Source organism: Oncorhynchus nerka, linkage group LG13 (genome assembly GCF_034236695.1).
Source record: "Oncorhynchus nerka isolate Pitt River linkage group LG13, Oner_Uvic_2.0, whole genome shotgun sequence".
In the NCBI taxonomy this organism is placed as follows: domain Eukaryota; kingdom Metazoa; phylum Chordata; class Actinopteri; order Salmoniformes; family Salmonidae; genus Oncorhynchus; species Oncorhynchus nerka.
The window spans coordinates 55,336,876-55,358,093 of NC_088408.1; the positions used below are offsets into that span (position 1 = coordinate 55,336,876).

The following is a 21,218-nucleotide window of genomic DNA, read 5'->3' on the forward strand; positions in this document are numbered from 1 at the left end:
AAAAGGTTTATGTTTCTGTCTCCATATGATATGGTAAATATATCCAATGCAAAATACATCTACATTTAAATGGTATTAATATACATTTGCATGCATGTGTATATATATATATATACAGTGCCTTGCGAAAGTATTCGGCCCCCTTGAACTTTGCGACATTTCAGGCTTCAAACATAAAGATATAAAACTGTATTTTTTTGTGAAGAATCAACAACAAGTGGGACACAATCATGAAGTGGAACGACATTTATTGGATATTTCAAACTTTTTTAACAAATCAAAAACTGAAAAATTGGGCCTGCAAAATTATTCAGCCCCCTTAAGTTAATACTTTGTAGCACCACCTTTTGCTGCGATTACAGCTGTAAGTCGCTTGGGGTATGTCTATCAGTTTTGCACATTGAGAGACTGAAATGTTTTCCCATTCCTCCTTGCAAAACAGCTCGAGCTCAGTGAGGTTGGATGGAGAGCATTTGTGAACAGCAGTTTTCAGTTCTTTCCACAGATTCTCGATTGGATTCAGGTCTGGACTTTGACTTGGCCATTCTAACACCTGGATACGTTTATTTTTGAACCATTCCATTGTAGATTTTGCTTTATGTTTTGGATCATTGTCTTGTTGGAAGACAAATCTCCGTCCCAGTCTCAGGTCTTTTGCAGACTCCATCAGGTTTTCTTCCAGAATGGTCCTGTATTTGGCTCCATCAATCTTCCCATCAATTTTAACCATCTTCCCTGTCCCTGCTGAAGAAAAGCAGGCCCAAACCATGATTCTGCCACCACCATGTTTGACAGTGGGGATGGTGTGTTCAGGATGAGCTGTGTTGCTTTTACGCCAAACATAACGTTTTGCATTGTTGCCAAAAAGTTCAATTTTGGTTTCATCTGACCAGAGCACCTTCTTCCACATGTTTGGTGTGTCTCCCAGGTGGCTTGTGGCAAACTTTAAACAACACTTTTTATGGATATCTTTAAGAAATGGCTTTCTTCTTGCCACTCTTCCATAAAGGCCAGATTTGTGCAATATACGACTGATTGTTGTCCTATGGACAGAGTCTCCCACCTCAGCTGTAGATCTCTGCAGTTCATCCAGAGTGATCATGGGCCTCTTGGCTGCATCTCTGATCAGTCTTCTCCTTGTATGAGCTGAAAGTTTAGAGGGACAGCCAGGTCTTGGTAGATTTGCAGTGGTCTGATACTCCTTCCATTTCAATATTATCGCTTGCACAGTGCTCCTTGGGATGTTTAAAGCTTGGGAAATATTTTTGTATGCAAATCCGGCTTTAAACTTCTTCACAACAGTATCTCGGACCTGCCTGGTGTGTTCCTTGTTCTTCATGATGCTCTCTGCGCTTTTAACGGACCTCTGAGACTATCACAGTGCAGGTGCATTTATACGGAGACTTGATTACACACAGGTGGATTGTATTTATCATCATTAGTCATTTAGGTCAACATTGGATCATTCAGAGATCCTCACTGAACTTCTGGAGAGAGTTTGCTGCACTGAAAGTAAAGGGGCTGAATAATTTTACAGGCCCAATTTTTCAGTTTTTCATTTGTTAAAAAAGTTTGAAATATCCAATAAATGTCGTTCCACTTCATGATTGTGTTCCACTTGTTGTTGATTCTTCACAAAAAAATACAGTTTTATATCTTTATGTTTGAAGCCTGAAATGTGGCACAAGGTCGCAAAGTTCAAGGGGGCCGAATACTTTCGCAAGGCACTGTATATATATATATTCCTGTTAATTCCCATATATTCCCGTTAATTCCCACCTCTGAATATTCCCCCAAATCTGCAACCCTAGTAGCAGTCAACATAAACCATACCACAGCTGCAGTAGCACAGCCAAAGACAACAGAAAAAGGGCTGTCTGTGCAGCAGGTTTCTATGCCAGTGGCCATCATCCCAAATGACTCACTGTAGGAATGTCTGCTTGTCAATGAGCTGCATTGTTTCAATAGCTGTATAGTTCTTCAGATCTACAAGTCCTTTTCAAAGAGCAGAACTGTTACGCTTACATGTTCATTACTTCAGTTCTTTTTCTTTAGAGTTCTCTGGTCTAGGATCAGTTCCATATCATGTTATTCATTATGATGTAAAAGGCGAAACGGATCCTAGATCAGCACTCCTATCAGGGCCGGGACGATACCAATACAGCGATACTTGTTTGTATCGTGGCAAGGAAACAAAACAGGAAGCGGCTTTAACTTCTTGAGGAAAAACAGCCCTAATGTTGGAAACAAACACCATTATGTTGTCATCCAGAGTCACATGTATTTATTTTCCAAGCTATAGCAAACAATATTTTTACACAGAGCAGGTTTTACAGGACCAAAGAGTTTGGTCTGCTTCGTGTTTTTATTTAAAAAAATATTGCGATACTGGTATCGTCCCAGGCCTAACTCTTATACTCTGAGAGGCTTTGTGGGTATGGGCCCAGGTTGAAATAGTTATGTGCACCTGATTTCACACCACTTTACCCACATTCAATTTGATTCACTTCACCTCAGTCAACTCACGTCACAAACTCAGAGCGATGGGTAATATAACAGGATTTGATTCACACCAGTGCTACCACACCGATTCCTCACCTCCTTTGTTCTTGAAGTACTCGGTGTCTTTCCACATGAGTGGGATCCGCAGGTCTGTAATGGCAAAGGAGAGTCAGACGAGTGAAATCCACCACAAATGTAACATATACACTCGCACGAGCATATACACATGCACGCACGCACGTACGTACACACACACACACTCAGGTCGAACTGTAGAAGACCTCTGACCTATACCCTCCCACCAGGTAGTCACTGTCATACCCGGTGTGTGATCTGTGTGTGTGTGCTGAATTTGTGTATGCCTATGCACTGGAGCCACTAGCTGAGAATGGCTTCCTGTCTACTTAGTCAATCAATGATTAATCACAACCTTTGTGTATGCCCTCCAGCTGTGAGCAGTCCCAGACAGATAGACTGTCCTCTTGTCCTCCCACTGAACCAGGGCAGTTCATCATAATTCTTTAATTACTGCTTTCACTGAACCCCCCCATTCTCTCCCCCTCCACCCCTAACTTAGTCCTCCTTCATTCTACGCCCTGTTTACCCTCACCCCCCTATCCCCCCCCCCCGCCCTGACAGACAGCGTCTGCAGGTCGCCATGGACGCGGCCAAGAATGAGGAAGAGGCTGATGAAGTGGGCTAGACGGAGCTCAGCTATTGGGTAGACAGGGGGACCCGGTCTCACGCTAGCTGTCTGTCGCAGACTCTCTCGCTCGTTCACATTTGTGCACACACGCACATCACCGGGGCCTACCTGAGATGGCCACCTTACCCTTACAGGGTAGTCTGTCGTCCATGGGCCCTGCATCTGATGATCTAGGAGAGACAGAAATGGGGGGGGGGGGGTGAAAACAATGGAATTATAATTGTAAACCCTAAACGATTGCCAACCCAGACCATATTTAGACATTTATCCTATGGGGATAGTAGCATTTTGGCAGCGATAAGTTCCTATACAGCCCAAAACCCGACTCCCATGCCCTGTCCCCTTACCTTGTGCCATCTGACCTTCGTGCGACCCTCTGCATGACCTGGGCCTCCTTCATCCTCTGCAGCTCTGACATGTAGGCCATGATGCGGGTGTTGCAGGTGAGCAGGCTCTTGGCTGCCTCCAGGGCCTGGTCTCTCTGGGAGCACGCAGCCAATAGCTTACAGGCCCCGTCACGCATCCGGATCTCATGGTCTATCTTCTTCTGGATGTCACTGTCCTATACACACACACACACACACACACACAGACAGAGACAGAGAGAAAGGTTAGAGATGGTGCTGACTGGAACAGGTTTGGTCTTCGAGTGTGGAGTGAGACTGTAAGAGGGACATTTTATTTATAATGTAAGACAATGACTGAGTAAGAGTGTGTGTTATGTGCCATGTCTGTGTGTATGAGAGAGAAAGAGAGGGCAAAAGTGTGTGTAGGCCAGATGAAGCCCTCTCATGGGCCCATTAGTGGGGCATGCCCTTGAAAGCATTCTGGTGTCTCTGAGGTGAAGAGTCAGTCGGTTGGGGCACAGAGGCTAGTCAGGCAGAAGCTGTAAATATGCCCTTGTGCCCCCCCCCCGGCACGCAGACACGAAGATGCTGAATCATTTAACACCTCCCTGCGTGCACAGCACACACACCCTTTGGGAGCAGCTCACCCAGGAGGGCGTAGCGAGTGGAACTGTCAAAACAGTGGAGCCCTGTATTCCACCATGAGAGACGCCAGACATTAACACCCAGACACACCCCTCAGTCCCAACCCCCAAACCCCTTCCTGCTCCCATCACAAGTTTGTAAAAAAAAATATTAAAAAAATGTGAATCTGATGTGGCTTATCTAGGACAAGGGGTCTAAAGTACGGTTGATCATGAAGAGACGAGATGGAGAGAGAGCGAGAGAGAGACTTAGAAGATGCAACACTCAACATGGTTTAACAGAGCCTAAATCACTGCAACACACTTCATGACGCCAGCAGAATGCCAACACAGAGATGAAGAGAAAGAGCAACATAAACATGGAGGACAAAGCAAGCAGGAAAGAGACGAGACAAAGAAATAGGTGAAAACACAAATGGGACTGGTCTCTTCGCATGTTTCATTTTGAACTGAGGATCCCCCATAGCCTTTATTCTACCTCTCTCGGGTTTTGGAATTAGTCCCAGCTACTGACCTCCCCTGTTGCTATGACAACCACCCACATCTCATCTGCTGCTTTGTGTCCAATTAAACATGTTTAATATGAACACACACACGCTTCTGCCTCTCACACTCAATCTCTTTGTTATACCACTCCAAAGTGATAACGGTCTTACAGACCTCCCTCTCCACTGTATTTTATTCTCCCCGCCTTCCGTCTCTCTCACGCCATTTTTCACGCCACGGTCTTCAAATAGCCTCGCTCTCTTCTCCTCCCATCCATTCCAAACAGAGCACTGCAAAAGGGCAGTGGGGTGGATGGGAGTGAATGTGGCTTGGACTCATTTGCCTACATGTGGAGTCATTTAGGCTCTTTGGATCCAGTGCTGTTATGCATTGTGGCCCACAGCTCTCTTGTGGCAGTAACAGAGACAACAGGGTTGTATAGTGTAAACTAATATGCCCTTTGAACAAATAGCACAGCTTAGGACAAAACCACACTGGCTTGACATGGTGGGGAACACTAAATACACTAACAGCTCTAAATCAAACACATCCAAATATATTGTCCTCTAGCCAAACCAAGCAGGGTAAAGCTGTGGGCCTACACCAATATTGTTTTAATACAGCCATTTTGGTTCAAGAGTACAGTAATACATTATCATCAATTCAAATCATCTCCAAAAACAATTACATCATTTAACGTTCAAAGGGGTTCTAAAGTCTAACAGATTTCTCCCTGTGGAATACTGTCAGACCAACATGTTTAAGTCTGATAAAGAACATTTACATTGTTAATGAGGGGACTGAGGATGCTACCCTGACCCTTGGTGAATATGACAGCTAGTCACTATTAACATGCAAAATCATATGCACAAATTGTTTTCATTGATTTTAGTTCAGCTTTCAATACAAATAAACACATTGCTGAAACGACTACTGGACCTGAATGTCACCGGAGGCCTCGCAGGTTGGACTTAACTGACCAGCCACAGAGGGTTCTCATTAAAATGGGGTCCTCTCTGATAAACTGACCCTGAACACAGGGGTGTGTCCTTTCACAGTTGTTGTTCTCCATCTACACTAACGAGATGAAGATCCGAGGAAACAACGTGAGGTTTTTCAAGTACACGGATGACACAGCATCTTAAGAAAATAATCCCATCAGAGCCACGTCAGATGGGGACAGCTTTTTAAAAAGGTATTTGTAATTTTATTTTTTTATTTTTTTTTAATTGGGCCAATAACCTTCAAGAATGGTGCAGGTCAAGTGCCACATCAAATGTGGACAAGACAAAGGAGCTAATCATCAATGGCTACAACCTGCCAATGTCCCAACCACTCTCTCTGAACGATCAACCAGTGGAGGTGGTTGACTGTTTCAAATACCTAGGGACACAAATTGATGACAAGCTGAGTTTTACAGAGAATGCAGACACTTTTTTTTTTTTTAAAGCAAGCCTGCGTGTGTTTTCAAGTCAGGATATTGAAGGGATTTGGGGTTCAGCCAGGATGTTCTGGAGAGGATGTACCGCAGTCTGGTGGAGAGCATCCTCACGTTCAATATGACAGTCAGGTATGGCAATCTGAGCGCGAGGAGCAAAAGCAAACTGCCCAGAATAGTAAACACAGCCAGCAAAGAAATTGGTCAGCCAGAGGCACAGTTGAGCAGTCTGTTCCACAAAACAGCCAAAAAGGAAGGCACTGGCTACCGTAGGCGATCCCTCCCACCCTCTACACCCTCAGCTCGAGAGGCTTCCTTCAGGCCGGTGCTTCAGAATGCCCATGGCTAAGAAGAAGGTTTTAAAACAATTAGTTCCTTGTGCTGTTGGACTCCTCAATGCAACGTAAATTGTATATCAGTATATGGACCTATCTATTTGAACAGTGCAGTTGGGGCAGCGGTCAGGTGGGAGTAAACGTATCAATGACCTATATGCTTTTAGTCTATGTGGTATGATGGACTGTTTTAAAATGTGTGACGTGAGAATGTATCCTTTCAATGTAAGGTGATGCCAATGAAAAATGTCCATTCTGGATTGACAAAGTTTTATTATATTCTATTAAAGATGCCTGTGCCATATGTGATATATATATATAAAATATGCATACAATGTTAGAGGTAAAGCAAGAGCAGAGCTGACATGAAATGAAGACAGAAAGATGAAGGTATATTGATGCTGTCTTTTTGAACAAAGAGGGAAAGGAGAACAGCACTACAGAATGAATTTTAGGCAGCAGTGTGTGTGTTTATGTGTGCTTTTATGTCAGTTTGTGTAGTCAAAGTGTGTGTATAAGAGTGTGTTTGTGTGTGTTTAGAGACAGGGAGGAAAGTAAATTGAGTTGTACCCCGTAGGACCAAAGCAGGAAGTGTACCCATGTACACTACCGGTCAAAAGTTTGAACACAACTACTCATTCAAGGGTTTTTCTTTATTTGGACTATTTTCTACATCAAAACTATGAAATAACACATATGGAATCATGTACTAAACAAACAAAAGTGTTAAATAAGATTATATTTTAGATATGTATATCTGGATATGTATGTACAGTCAATGTGGGGACGATGTCGTCAATGCACTTATTGATGAAGCCGGGGACTGAGGTGGTATATTCCTCAATGCCATTGGATGAATCCCGGAACATATTCCAGTCTGTGCTAGCAGAATAGGCCTGTAGCATAGCATCCGCATCATCAGACCACTTCCGTATTGAGCGAGTCACTGGTACTTTCTGCTTTAATTTTAACATGTAAGCAGGAATCAGGAAGATCGAATTATGGTCAGATTTGGCAAATGGAGGGCGATGGAGAGCTTCATATCCGTCTTGGTGTGTGAAGTAAAGAGTTTTTTCCCTCGTTGCACATATGACATGCTGGTAGAAATGTGCTTTTAAATTTGCCGGCAGTAAAATTCCCGGCCACTAGGAGCGCCGCTTCTGGATGAGTATTTTCCTGTTTGCTTATGGCCGTAGAGTCTTAGTGCCAGCATTGGTTTGTGGTGGTAAATAGACTGCTACGAATAGATGAGAACTTAGACATTGGGCACCAGCAGTTGACAAATGCACACACCCCCGCCCCTCGTCTTCCCAGACGTAGCTGCTCTGTCCTGCCGATGCAGGGAGAAGCCAGCCAGCTCTATAGTATCCGTGTCGTCGTTTAGCCACGTATCGGTGAAACATAAGATATGACAGTTTTTAAATGTCCCGTCGATAGAATAGTCTTAATTGTAGATCATCCAGTTTATTTTCCAATGATTGCACATTGGCCAATAATACGCAGGGTTGTGGTGGTTTACCTACTTGTCGGCAAATTCTTACAAGGCACCCCACCCTCCTCCCCCTTTTTCTCCACACCAGGATGACAGAGATTTGGGTCTTGTCTCTGCAGCATATCCTTCACATTGGACTCATGTCAATCTTTGTCCAGTTCGAGGTGAGAAAATTGCTGTTCTGATGTCGAGAACCAAGAGACGGTAGCAGCAACATTATGAACAAAATTAGTTGCACAATGCGAAAAAACAAACAAAATAACAGTTGGTTAAGAGCCCGTAAAACAGCAGCCATCCCTCTCTGTCGCCATTATCAATCAAATTGCCTGGGTTATCATTGTATCAAATCAGACGGCGTCACTCCTCTGCCTCACTTGTCCATGAACCGATCGGTTTCGTAGGACGTGGAACTCATTCAAATTTGAATAATCAGCATCCGCCATACAAAACATGAAAACATACCATAGTCCCTCATTTATATCACTGCGCTCTTGTATGACTTCATGAAATAGGCAGAATAACTAGATAGCTCAATTATTAAACATTGTGACAGTGATCTAATATTTGCAATTGTGAGAAAATAAAAACAAACTGTTGGCTATCTCCTGCACAAATTCTGTGCAAGGATGTTGGTCGCCAATGCAGTGACTTGATCAACTTTGTAGCTAACGGTTGTAGCTAGCTAGCTTACTGACATCGCCAGCTCTTCCTTCACTGACATAAAAAGCTTGCCTAGCATGTTTAAATTAACGTAAACTCACCCCATTCCGTACAAATGTGCGCAACCTCAACATTCAAACGAGGCTACAAAGAAAACTAATGGGACTGTAGCGACTGTGTTGACTTCCAAATCTGGGGTGTGAACTACGTTTCTATTCAAGCGTTGATCGACATGGTAATGGCTCTATAGTATTGGAGAAAAGTTGAAAGAAACGGACCCTCCGTTATATCGTGACGCGTCATGCCGTAACGTACAGCATGCATAAAGCAACTATTTCTGTTTTACTATCTCTCCAACAGGTGTAGCACTTCTTTCATCGTTTAAAAACAAGAAATGGACAGTGACGGGTAATTTTTTGCGTCGTCACTGTAAGCGATCATGACTCTCAATGCCGCTGTTTACTTCTGAAGATAACTTTAGCACCGCCCTAAAAACCCGATTCAAATTCGACAAACCTTCAAATAGGTATGTAATGACACAAACTCTTTAGTGTTTTATTTACATTTAAAGTGATAAGGTGATGAGTTGGACAGATCGAGTGGGAAAAAAAGCAATTTTCCCACACAACATCTCTCCTTCTCACTATCACAAATTAGTTTAGCTTCCCCACCCGCCATTTTTAAAAAGACCTGACGGGGCTCATTGTCTTCTTGAATTATGCAGAAACGGGCAGCGTTTAGGTCGTGTAGTTGATTCTGTTGGAAAGGGGAGAAATTGTGCTTTACAATGGTATTGACATTACAGTTGATCTGGAAGATTTATGTTTTTGGGGCGCTAAAAATAAGGGCAATTGTACGGACCAAGGCGATGTTACCCTTAATTTGTAAACATGCAGGCCCACAATTAAGAGGAACTGATTATCAGAACTCAGTTCGTAGATCGGCATGTTTCTCCGCGGTCATATTGTTGGGTCAGCTGAGCACAGCAGCTGACTCGGGAGGTTATGGCAAAAGAGCAGCTGCTTCATGAAAACTCATAATAATGTAAGCATTATCACTACTCGCTACAGTAGCTTGCTAGCTAGCTTTTGTTGGAAGATTCAACATCGTGTGTGTGCAGCACTAAGTAGGTAGCTGGTTGGTTAGCAGCATCGTTGCAATCAAAGATGATTTCAGTGAATGACTCAGCTGTTGGACAAATTTATGCATGCCCAGTCAAACGTTTCCATCTTCTATTTTTATGCGAGTAAAGTCATATCACATTTTAAAAAATGACAGCTTTGAAATAAACAGGAAGTTTCGGTACAATTTACAACATGATGGGATCTTTTTGTGTAGGTAAATGGCAGTGGAAACGTCTATGTGCAAAATGTTGATATAATAACCATCATATCGAAGTAAACTTGGAGTTACACAATGATATGTTGTGTGGTCCTCCCACTACAACTCTGAAAACCATGTAGTTTATTAGGCTACAGATGAAATAACTTGAACGGTGATCTTGTGTTAAGGGAATTTTTTTAATCAATAATGACTAATTATGTATACATTTCAATCAGGACTGACTAATCAGAATACTATTATGTTACTATATATGTACTAATCAGAATACTATTATGTTACTGTATATGTATGAATTTTATTTTTAATCCTAGTACTGAATATAACGTGTGTAAATATAATCAAGAATTAGAACAATGACTGTCTGTACCTTGGTAGAAATTAATGAACTTATAGCCAGACTGGCTAGAAGGCTTATCTACACAGGCTGGCCTTGGTTCGGTCATAAATTATCTTAATAGGGAGAGACTATGTGAGAACCATACAGCCATCGTACTGGAGCGGAGATGAGACGGGCTAGTACTGAAACTAATGACGTAATTTTCAGTTTATAACCTGTGGTAAAATGTATAATGGGCAGTACTCTCGTGAATAAACGCTGCTGATTGACTTTAAGACTGGGCTCTGTCCATTTTATACAAATAAGAGTCATACAAATTCTTATGAATTGACAGAGTGTTTCATTTTAATTGTGTATTAAAACAGAGGAATTTAATTCCTGCAACATCTTGATGCTCATTTCCAATAAATATCTAGGGTTTTATTCTGGTGACATGATAATCAATGCTTGACTGCGGTTTAACAAATACAAATATTTTCGCTCTTATACAGTACATAATTATATCATCATGTAGCCTACCCGCTAGTGTAACGGATTTGAAACAGCTAGCTAGTTAGCGGTGGTGCACACTAAATAGCGTTTCAATCGGTGACGTCACTTGCTCTGAGACCTTGAAGTAGTGGTTCCCCTTGCTCTGCAAGGGCCGCGGCTTTTTTGGAGCGATGGGTAACGATGCTTCGTGGGTGACTGTTGTTGATGTGAGGGGACGGTCTAAAGTTATACTGTTACACTAGGGCTGGGCGATAAATCAATATTAATAATTAGGAGGTAATTACTTCCCTCAATAACGATATAAAAACGTTTAGATTAATTTTCGATAATGTCGATATAGAATATTTAGGTACAGCAGTCCATTTCACCTCTAACGCATCAGGAACGTGCGGAGAAGTGACAATATGCACATGGACAGGTATACGCGCACTAAAAACCGCTTAGTGATGGAGTAGCCACTATTAACCACGAACAATGAGTGATGTAGGCGAAAACAGTGGCAGTGATAGCCATGGAGAAGGAGCAGAAACTAACTAAGAAATTATTGATAAAAAGGGTTCAACTGTTTCAGATATTTGGAAGTGGTTTGGCTTTTTGAAGTCCGACAAAGAGCAAAGCAATGTTCGGTGGAAATTGTGCCGTAGACAGGTGGCTACGAAGTCTGGTAAATACGACAAAAACCTTTTTCAACATCTGAAGCAAAATCACTCTTTGGAACATGGAAGCAGTTTGAGTTTGCGCCACGGTATTGATCAACGCCCCTCAAGCACCAGCCAATCTAGGGATGTTTGCCCGAAGTAGTCAACACTGACAGTGTTTATGCCCTAAAAGCAAAAAGACATCACAAATGCTATCATGCATTGCATTGCTTAGGACATGCTACCAATTAGCACAGTCGAAAAGGAATGTTTCAAGAGGCTTATCAATTTAATTGACCCCAGGTATGTGCTCCCTGGCCACAAACATGGAACAATTTTCCTTAAAGTATAATTTTGTGTAGCTCACATCATTACATTTAAAAAAATTAACTAGTTAAGTCCGTTAAGAACTTATATTTACAATGACAGACTAAATCGGGGCATAGTGGGTTAACTACCTTGATCAGGGGTATAATGACAGATTTTTAACTTGTCAGGACAGGGATTCAATCTAGCAACCTTTCGGATGCTGGCCAAATGCACTTACCACAAGGCTACCTGCGGAGAAGTTTGTTCAGGCATTCTTAAGTCTGAAGCAGATATGCACCTTTTAAAACATTATTTGATTAATATCCTGATAATTGTCGTTATCGAATGAAAAAAATATATATATATCGTGACCATTTATTTGCCGTATCGCCCACCCCTACTACCCGCACAACTTATCCACACGGGATCTGCGAGCTGTTAGAGCACACATGCCAAAACCAGAGTAGGCATATTTCCTACAGTTTTTGTGACAAAACTAATCGAGAGAGTTGAGACATACAACTTTAAGTTTAATGTACCGAATAAAATCTAAGCGAAAAATAACATTTTGGCCGCACTACGTCACACATTTTTAAGTTTGTTTGATGGAAACACTTTCTTTACATGGATTTATGAATATTCTCATTAAAGTATGTCGCCATGCAGATGGAAATCTAGCAACTGAAGCACAATAATCTTTAGCTAGATGTAAAATGGGGCGACTAAGACTCCAAGACCAAAAAAACATCAACATTATTGACATTTGTTTTAGCTTAGGTGAATTCAAATCAGTTTTGAGGAGGAAATGTTCCAAATGTCATGGCAGCCCATCGTAGCCGGACAACTTTTGATCTATGATGATGGAATCGAAGCGCTATCTGATGTAAAACAATGCACGGTTAAAGGTTCCAAGCCCATTCCAATCATTCTACTTCTATGCCTGCTGCTGCTGCATGGATGAGGGACGATGCATAGGCAACCGAATACTCGTTCGCTACAACCCCGTGCTTGTTTCAGCAAGGAGCAACAACGTTTCATGACGTTGTAAAGAGTCCAGGTTACCGTAGAAACGGACTCAACTGCACAAAATGTACAGGAGCTGTGCTGCTGCCCTACATGCCAGTCAGGTTCACTGTACTTATAGAGATGAAATTAGCAGCCTTCTCCTCCGGGGCTTTCCCAAAATGATACGTTCAACCTAGTTCTGTTATTAATCCCACTCCGTGCCAATGCCTGACACACACACACACACACACACAAACGCACACACCCACACAAATGAACGAATGCACACAGGAAAACATGGTCAAGCTCTCCTCTGGCATTCTAACAGGGATAAGGTATGTCTGAGGAGTGTGATGAAGTCTGATATCTACAGTACGTACACACCATATCTAAAACTGTGATGCAATTGTTTTCCCTCGCTACGGTTCCTAATATAAAAACAGCTTTATCTCATTACAAGCGGAGGCTGAATGCACAAAGGACAATATAATACACACAAAAGGAGCACACCTAGCACCGCCAAACAGACAGTTCTTTTCAGACCACCCCATTTGTATGTCTGGTGTCAATACAGTGCCCCATGCCAGGGTGCCCGTCAGTGGCAGTGAGAGTGAGTGCAAGATGGGAGTATGTTGGATGGGAGACAGTGAAAAAGAGCGAGAAGATGGAAGGGTGAGGGGGCAGCGGGGTTACAGGGACCAGTCTGTTCCCAGGTAATGAAGCGTGAGTGTTGAAAATGAGCCCAGATTGGAATAATTGAGGGAGATGGAATCTTCTGGTCTGTCTGTCTGTGAGGCTTAGAGGGACAGACAGGAGACACATGGATGCGTGTGTGTGCTGGTGATCCCCTGGTGTAAGTAGAGTGTTGGCAGCCTCTCTGTGATCAGTGTGATGTGTTGGGCCTGGGTCATCACACTGGGGATTTCACACGGCCTTGTTTACATTGTGTTGTTCTGCTTGGTTAGGCTTCCTCTCTGACCCCTGAACCCTACCCAGGATCATGGACTCGCCAACCCCAGATGGAAGGATAGTTCAACAGCACCAGTTCAGGAGCAGGCACAGTGTGGGAGCTTCTAGTCTGCTATTGATGTGATTGACAGTTCAACACATGAATCACATGTGTGCGTTAGGCTTGGGCAGTGTACCGTATACCTGGGTATTTGGAAAAATGTCATGGGATGGTTTTTCACTACCGTCAATACTATTTCTTTGTTTTCCAATAATTGTGAATATTTGTAGCTACTTTAGTTAAAGGGAAAAGGGGGGATACCTAGTCAGTTGTACAACAACTGAAATGTGTCTTCCGGCATTTAACTCAACCACTCTGAATCAGAGAGGTGCCGGGGGAGCTGCCAAATACCTGCAGTCAACTTGTGCAAAACGTTAGGAAATAAAGCAGATTGCGTTCTTCATTTTACCCGTCACATTATGAAGTTTACCGTAGTTCCCCAGAACAGTTGAGCCAGTCATGTGTTCGTTGGAAAGAGCACAACAGAAAAAAGCGGGAGCTGGTGAGTCAATAGCATTCTAAAATCGGCGAGTCTCTGTAGTGCGGCACACAAGGTGATGAAGTTACACTTGTATGCAATTCATTACTAAATGTTTGCCATCAGATATCTTATAACGTCTTTCTGCCGTGTTTTAGAAGTCAAACAGCTGCCATTTTCCCCCTGTGCTTTCTACTACTAGAGTTTTTTCCAGTACTAGTACTGTGAGGTCACTTCCTGCCCTTGCTGCCCGAGTATCCTGTCTGTCTGTGACATAAGCACCGACTGACTACTTAGAGCAGCCGAGATTACCAAGGAGAGGGAGCGAGAGAGAGCAAAGAGGAAAAGACAGTGAGAACAATGGAAAGAGGAGTGACAGCAGGGAAAGCAGCACCAGTATCAAGAGCTTAACCCACGGCTGTAGGGGGAGGGTTACCTTTATTATAGAGTTAATCACAGAGGCACAGGACCGGAGAGGTGTGGAAGAGACCCCTCCACTATGAGCTACATAGACATCCTCATTCGCTGACCATCTGCACCAATCAGCATAGAGTAAATAAGCAGCCCTCTTTAAAATACTTTAGGGTTCATTTTCCCCACTGCACAATCTTTCATTGACACCCAAAGGAACACACACACACAGACAAACACCATACACAGAGTGAGCTGAATTCCTGACCACTCCCATTCATCAGGGTTTTAGTGACCAAAGCTAGCTGGCTTTTAATTTGTCAGCCACAACTATGTGCCTGCCCACTCCACCCAAATCCCTTCCTCTTTCTTCCTCTTCTGCTTTCCCTTGCTCCCTCTCTCCCACACCCGGGGCATGTCTGCGGTGGACGGAGGGAGGGGCAGGGCCTGGAGAGGCCCAAGGGAGCTGTGGGATGTGGTCACGAGGGGCGAGAGGAACGTACATCAGCAGACTGTCATTAACACACAAAAAGCATGGGCCTTGTGTCTCTCTCATTCAGTCACAATCACAAATGCACACAGTCACACACTATAATTTCATGACATGCACAAAAACAGCCTCAGACTTTTGTCTGTCTATCTATCCTGCACACAAAGATAGACATTGCCTCTGTAGTGTATGTGTTAGCATAGGCTAACAAACAAACAGGTTCCACCAAATGCAAATATACAACACAAACACTAAATGAACCCAAATAAATATCTTGATCAGGTGTAGGGCATACTGTAGTGGTTTGGTTCTGGTACCGGGGATTAGGAGGCAAGGCAGTTACTGGGTGGGGTGTTAGCCTGCCTCCATTAATGAGAGCGAGACGGTTACAAAGCGGTCCAACCATGGTCCGGGCCAAGGCGCATACTTCTCCCCTCCCCAGGCTACTGCCAGAGCTCTGTCGTCACCAGGGCCTGAATGGACTCTGCACTTTCTGATGGTGGAAAGCCAGAGGCCTTTGTTCCAATACATATAGAACTGAACACAACCATCAAATGTATTCAAATTTATTCACAAACAATAGACTGTTATAGTTCTACGTGGTGCAGTGTGTGTGTGTGTGTGTGTGTGCGCACGCATGTTTGTCTGGGGGGAGTATGATATGCAGTGTGTGACCGTGTCACTCTGCAGCCAGCTGTTCTCACACAAAGGCGCAGAGTGTTACAGTGCAGCTGAGCCCCAGCTCGGAGGAGGGGGGGGGCGGTGTGTGTATGGTATTTGGAGCTGAGCTACAAGCCTAGGGTTTTCACATAGCACTGTTCATTCTTTGAAAAATTGTATTTTGCTAGCTGGGGGGTTGGATTCATGGTGGTGTTGGTGGATGTGTGTGTAGGGCAGGGTTTCCGTTAGCCGGTAATAGCTAGTAATAGCCTGCTTTCGGCTGAAGCCGATGAATACATTTGGCTTCAGCCAACCGTCCAGAAGAAGAGGAAGAAAATCCCATTGCGAAATAATGCTCTTTTTTTTGCCTATTCATTAATGGAAATACCAGTCGATGGAAATACATTTGACTGGTCATGCTTATTAAATTGGCGCGTGTGCACCGTATCTTTCTTCTGCAACTTATTTATCACACCAGTACAGCATACAAATACAGAGCCTTTGAGCAGACAACCAGGATCTCAAACAGAAAATGCATAGGCAATGGAAGGCCGGCTTAATCAGCACAGTCACACAACATTTTGAAAATGGACACATTTAAAATGTTTGAAACCAGAACGTTTAGATACATGTTATGAGGAATGTCTTACCTTGCTTCAAAGTAGCCAAAATCAGACCATATCCGTGGAGGCAATTATTTTATTTAAACTATCTTTCATTGTCCAGTAGCCAAAGACACAATCCTGGTCATATTAGTAACTAGTTGTTGCACATTAGATCTCCTGTTTTTCTAAGGGATATTTTCATCTCTGTCACATGAAGGTCCCTTGGGCTCACGAGTGGCGCAGCGGTCTAAGGCACTGCATCTCAGTGCTTGAGGAGTCACTAGAGACACCCTGGTTCGATTCCAGGGAGTCCCATAGGGCGGTGCACAATTGGCCCAGTGTGATCCAGGTTAGGCCGGTGTAGGCCTTCATTGTAAATAAGAATTTGTTCTTAACTGACTTGCCTAGTTAAATAAAAGGTTCAATTTAAACATTTAAATTAAACTGCTGGCGTGTGCAGTGCACTTTTGACAACTGTGTGTTTTCCCGCTACTTACATTACGGAACTTTCGCACGTAGCTTACTACTTTGTCTACCCATCATCCCACAACTATCCTAGAGTCTGTTTGGAACAGGCTAGTTCTTTATCGACAAGCTGACCAACAGAATAAGGTCAACTTTTCTACTATGGGGGATGGACGACTGACATGGGCTAGTGATTTAGCTGTTCGTTACTCGTCTTGTTGGCTGAGGAAAAGTAAATGTGGACAGTTATTCTAACATCTTCAAAGTGCACATCAGAGGCACAACAACAAGGTCCTTCATTACGAGTGTAGACTGGCAGCCAAGCCCAGCCTTGCTTACAGACACAATAAGACCTTCTGGCACTGACTAGCCTCACCCTAATGCACTACACCTTGGTTTGTAGTCAATTACACAGGCCTAGTACCCCTAGTTAGGGCTGTTATGGTGACCGTATTACTGCCACATTGGCGGTCACGAGTCATGACGGCAGTCAAATTCCACGTGATCGTTCAGTCACGGTAATTAGGCTTCTCCAAGCTCTGATGGTCATTAGTAGCCTACCAAATTTGCTAACTGCCCCACACTCTATTGTCCCTCTAATCACTGACTTCAATGCAAATGTCGTCAAATCGAATCAAGCACTTCATGAGAGCCCATGAGCTGATGTTGCGCCACATTTCTATAGGCTATGCAATTGTGGGAGAAAACAGGGTGATGGCCTCTTAAAAAGATTTTCTACAATGTAGAAAATAGTAAAAAGAAAAACCCTGAAATGAGTAGGTGTGTCCAAACACTAATACAGTGACTGGCACTGTATGTAAATACAAGATTAAATCAAGAACAGTGTGATGGGTGACAATATTAGTCTATCACTTGTGAATGATGCCCAGCTTGTGTGCAGTAAGGAGAAAAAAATGGCGCGCCTTTTTTTGAGACTTTTTCAATTCAGTCTCACACCTCATGTAAGGTCGTGGCCAAACATTTTGAGAATGACACAAATATTAATTTTCACAGAGTCTGCTGCCTCAGTTTGTATGATGGCAATTTGCATATACTCCAGAATGTTATCAAGAGTGATCAGATGAATTGAAAAGTCCCTCTTTACCATGCAAATGAACTGAATCCCCCCAAAAACATTTCAGCCCTGCCACAAAAGGACCAGCTGACATCATGTCAGTGATTCTCTCATTAACACAGGTGTGAGTGTTGAAGAGGACAAGGCTGGAGATCACTCTGTCATGCTGATTGAGTTCGAATAACAGGCTGGAAAATTCAAAAGGAGGGTGGTGCTTGGAATCATTGTTCGTCCTCTGTCAAGCATGGTTACCTGCAAGGAAACACGTGCCGTCATCATTGCTTTGCACAAAAAGGGCTTCACAGGCAAGGATATTGCTGCCAGTAAGATTGCACCTAAATCAACCATTTATCAGATCATCAAGAACTTCAAGGAGAAGGGTTCAATTGTTGTGATGAAGGCTTCAGGGCACCCAAGAAAGTCCAGCAAGCACCAGGACCATCTCCTAAAGTTGATTCAGCTGCGGGATCGAGGCACCCCCAGTACAGAGCTTGCTCAGGAATGGCAGCAGGCAGGTGTGAGTGCATCTGCACGCACAGTGAGGCAAAGACTTTTGGAGGATGGCCTGGTGTCAAGAAGGGCAGCAAAGAAGCCACTTCTCTCCAGGAAAAACATCAGGGACAGACTGATATTCTGCAAAAGGTACAGGGATTGGACTGCTGAGGACTGGGGTAAAGTCATTTTCTCTGATGAATCCCCTTTCCGATTGTTTGGGGCATCTGGAAAAAAGCTTGTCCAGAGAAGACAAGTTGAGCACTACCATCAGTCCTGTGTCATGCCAACAGTAAGGCATCCTGAAACCATTCATGTGTGGGGTTGCTTCACAGCCAAGGGAGTGGGCTCACTCACAATTTTGCCTAAAGAACACAGCCATGAATAAAGAATGGTACCAAAACATCCTGAGAGCAACTTCTCCCAACCATCCAGGAACAGTTTGGTGACGAACAATGACTTTTCCAGCATGACGGAGCACCTTGCCATAAGGCAAATGTGATAACTAAGTGGCTCGGGGAACAAAACACCGATATTTTGGGTCCATGGCCAGGAAACTCCCCAGACATTAATCCCATTGAGAACTTGTGGTCAATCCTCAAGAGGCAGGTGGACAAACAAAAACCCACAAACTCCAAGCATTGATTATACAAGAATGGGCTGCCATCAGTCAGGACGTGGCCCAGAAGTTAATTGGCAGCATGCCAGGGCGGATTGCAGAGGTCTTGAAAAAGAAGGGTCAACACTGCAAATATGAACTCTTTGCATCAACTTCATGTAATTGTCAATAAAAGCCTTTGACACTTATGAAATGCTTGTAATTGTACTTCAGTATTCCATAGTAACATCTTACAAAAAAATATCTAAAGACACTGAGGCAGCAAACTTAGTGGAAATATATATTTATGTCATTCTCAAAACTTTTGGCCACAACTGTAGCCTAGCCCCTAGGCATATATGTTTTGTATCTGTAGACGTAGCTGGCCAAATAAATTCTTAAAATTAAGCACAATCCGCTTTATAAACCGGTGTAGAGCCTGGCATACATACGCAGCGTGTGAGTTTCAAGTTTGGGGAAGAAAATGTTCACCATAAAAATTCACCTTTATAATGATGGCATTACATGCATAATCTCACATTTGTCACTCATTTCAGGAAACTAGGCGTATGTCCAACATCACAATTTCACAGGAGGGCAAGCCATTTGAATGTAGCTAACGTTAGCTGGCTGGCTCGCTAGCTAATGTTATGTGTAGTAATGTTCTTTGTATCTCAGAGCCATTTTCATTGATAGTTATAGTCTAATATTAGCTAGCTAGCTAACATTGAACCTGGTTGGTTAGCTACCTGCAGATTCATGTAGGGTAGTAACGTTATGAGTTGGGATTATGGTTTATTGTTTAGCTAGCTAGCTACATGTCCAAACAAAAGACTCCACTATGCAAGTAACCATTTCAATAGAATGTTCATGTCATCACTGCGACAACGGTCGATAAACTGTTAATATATTTTATCAAGGTTTAAGATAAATGATTAAATAATTCTACTCAGAAACTTAACCATTAGGGATTAGAGGTTATGTAGCATGAACAAGGAGTAATTAAAAATAATAAACACCGTTCCAACTAGGTTGTAGGGCGAAAGAGAGGAATGCATGTGTGTCTAAAGTAAGCAAAGAGGATCCTTAACCTATGTTTGAACCGAATCAGCTATAACTCTGTGGAGATAGAATAAGACAGTGAGAGCCCCTCCAGGTTTTCCGTATCTGGGGGGGACTGGAACTGTCTGCTAAGGGGTAATAAACTATGGTGAGACTTCAGGAGTTAATCCAGATATAGTGTGTCATGTATGTGTGCTAGTGAGTTGGAATTAACTTTTGTAGCTGCTTTGTCCTGGTCGGAGAGGAGGGACATTTTAAAACCTATGACGTCATATGTAATATATAAACTGATGTACATGGTACTATCATCAGCGCTCTCGAGAATAAATGCTATTGGCTAATTTTGGCAGACTGGTCTCTGTCTATTTTATGCAAATAAGGATCGTACAAATTGTGATTTAAATTGGTTTATGAACACATATAGGATTTTCTTAAATTCCTTTAACATAGACATAGCTGGTAAATTATCTCTGGCCATCTACTCAGATTTCAGAGCATCCTCTTCTTAGTGTGGCAGAGCACAGAATAACTGACAAATTTACCCAGCTCAACACCCGTTGAATATGACCGGTGTCAGTAAACGTTGGCAAAAAAGCATAAGTTGTTGCCAGCAGCACAGTTACAGTCACCAACGCTCTGGATAACCAAACCAGCTCTGCTAGGATGAGTAAAATGGTCAGAGTGAGCTGTTCCCTCATTTGTGTCTGGAAGTAGCTAGCAAGCTAGCCAGCACAACAGGTGAAGACCTTAGTGATATGCTTACTTTTACAAGCCCTTAACCAACAATGCAGTTTTAAGAAAATACTTTTTTTTTTTAGGTAAGAGATCAGAATAACAAATGATTAAAGAGCAGCAGTAAATACAGGGGCTATATACAGGGGGTACCAGTACGGAGTCAATGTGCAGGCGAATTAATTGAGGTAATAAAGTGGGGCAAAAAAGTATTTAGTCAGCCACCAATTGTGCAAGTTTTCCCACTTATAAAGATGAAAGGCCTGTAATTTTCATCATAGGTACACTTCAACTATGACAGACAAAATAAAATAAAAAATACAGAAAATCACATTATTTGCAAATTATGGTGGAAAATAAGTATTTGGTCACCTACAAACAAGCAAGATTTCTGGCTCTCACAGAC

The 21,218-nt window shown here is 42.9% G+C and overlaps 1 protein-coding gene across 2 annotated transcripts in view; it reads right to left on the minus strand.

Moving 5' to 3' along the window:
* Nucleotides 1–21,218, minus strand: part of LOC115139714 (rhotekin-like) — an 88,449-nt gene that overhangs the window by 18,768 nt on the left and 48,463 nt on the right. For both annotated transcript variants that reach the window (XM_029677406.2, XM_029677407.2), the window contains exons 2-4: nt 3,556–3,770; nt 3,317–3,378; nt 2,599–2,652 (exon numbers count right to left, since the gene is read on the minus strand). In XM_029677406.2, coding sequence (XP_029533266.2) covers nt 2,599–2,652; nt 3,317–3,378; nt 3,556–3,770 — 331 coding nt within the window. The remainder of the gene's footprint in view (nt 1–2,598; nt 2,653–3,316; nt 3,379–3,555; nt 3,771–21,218) is intronic.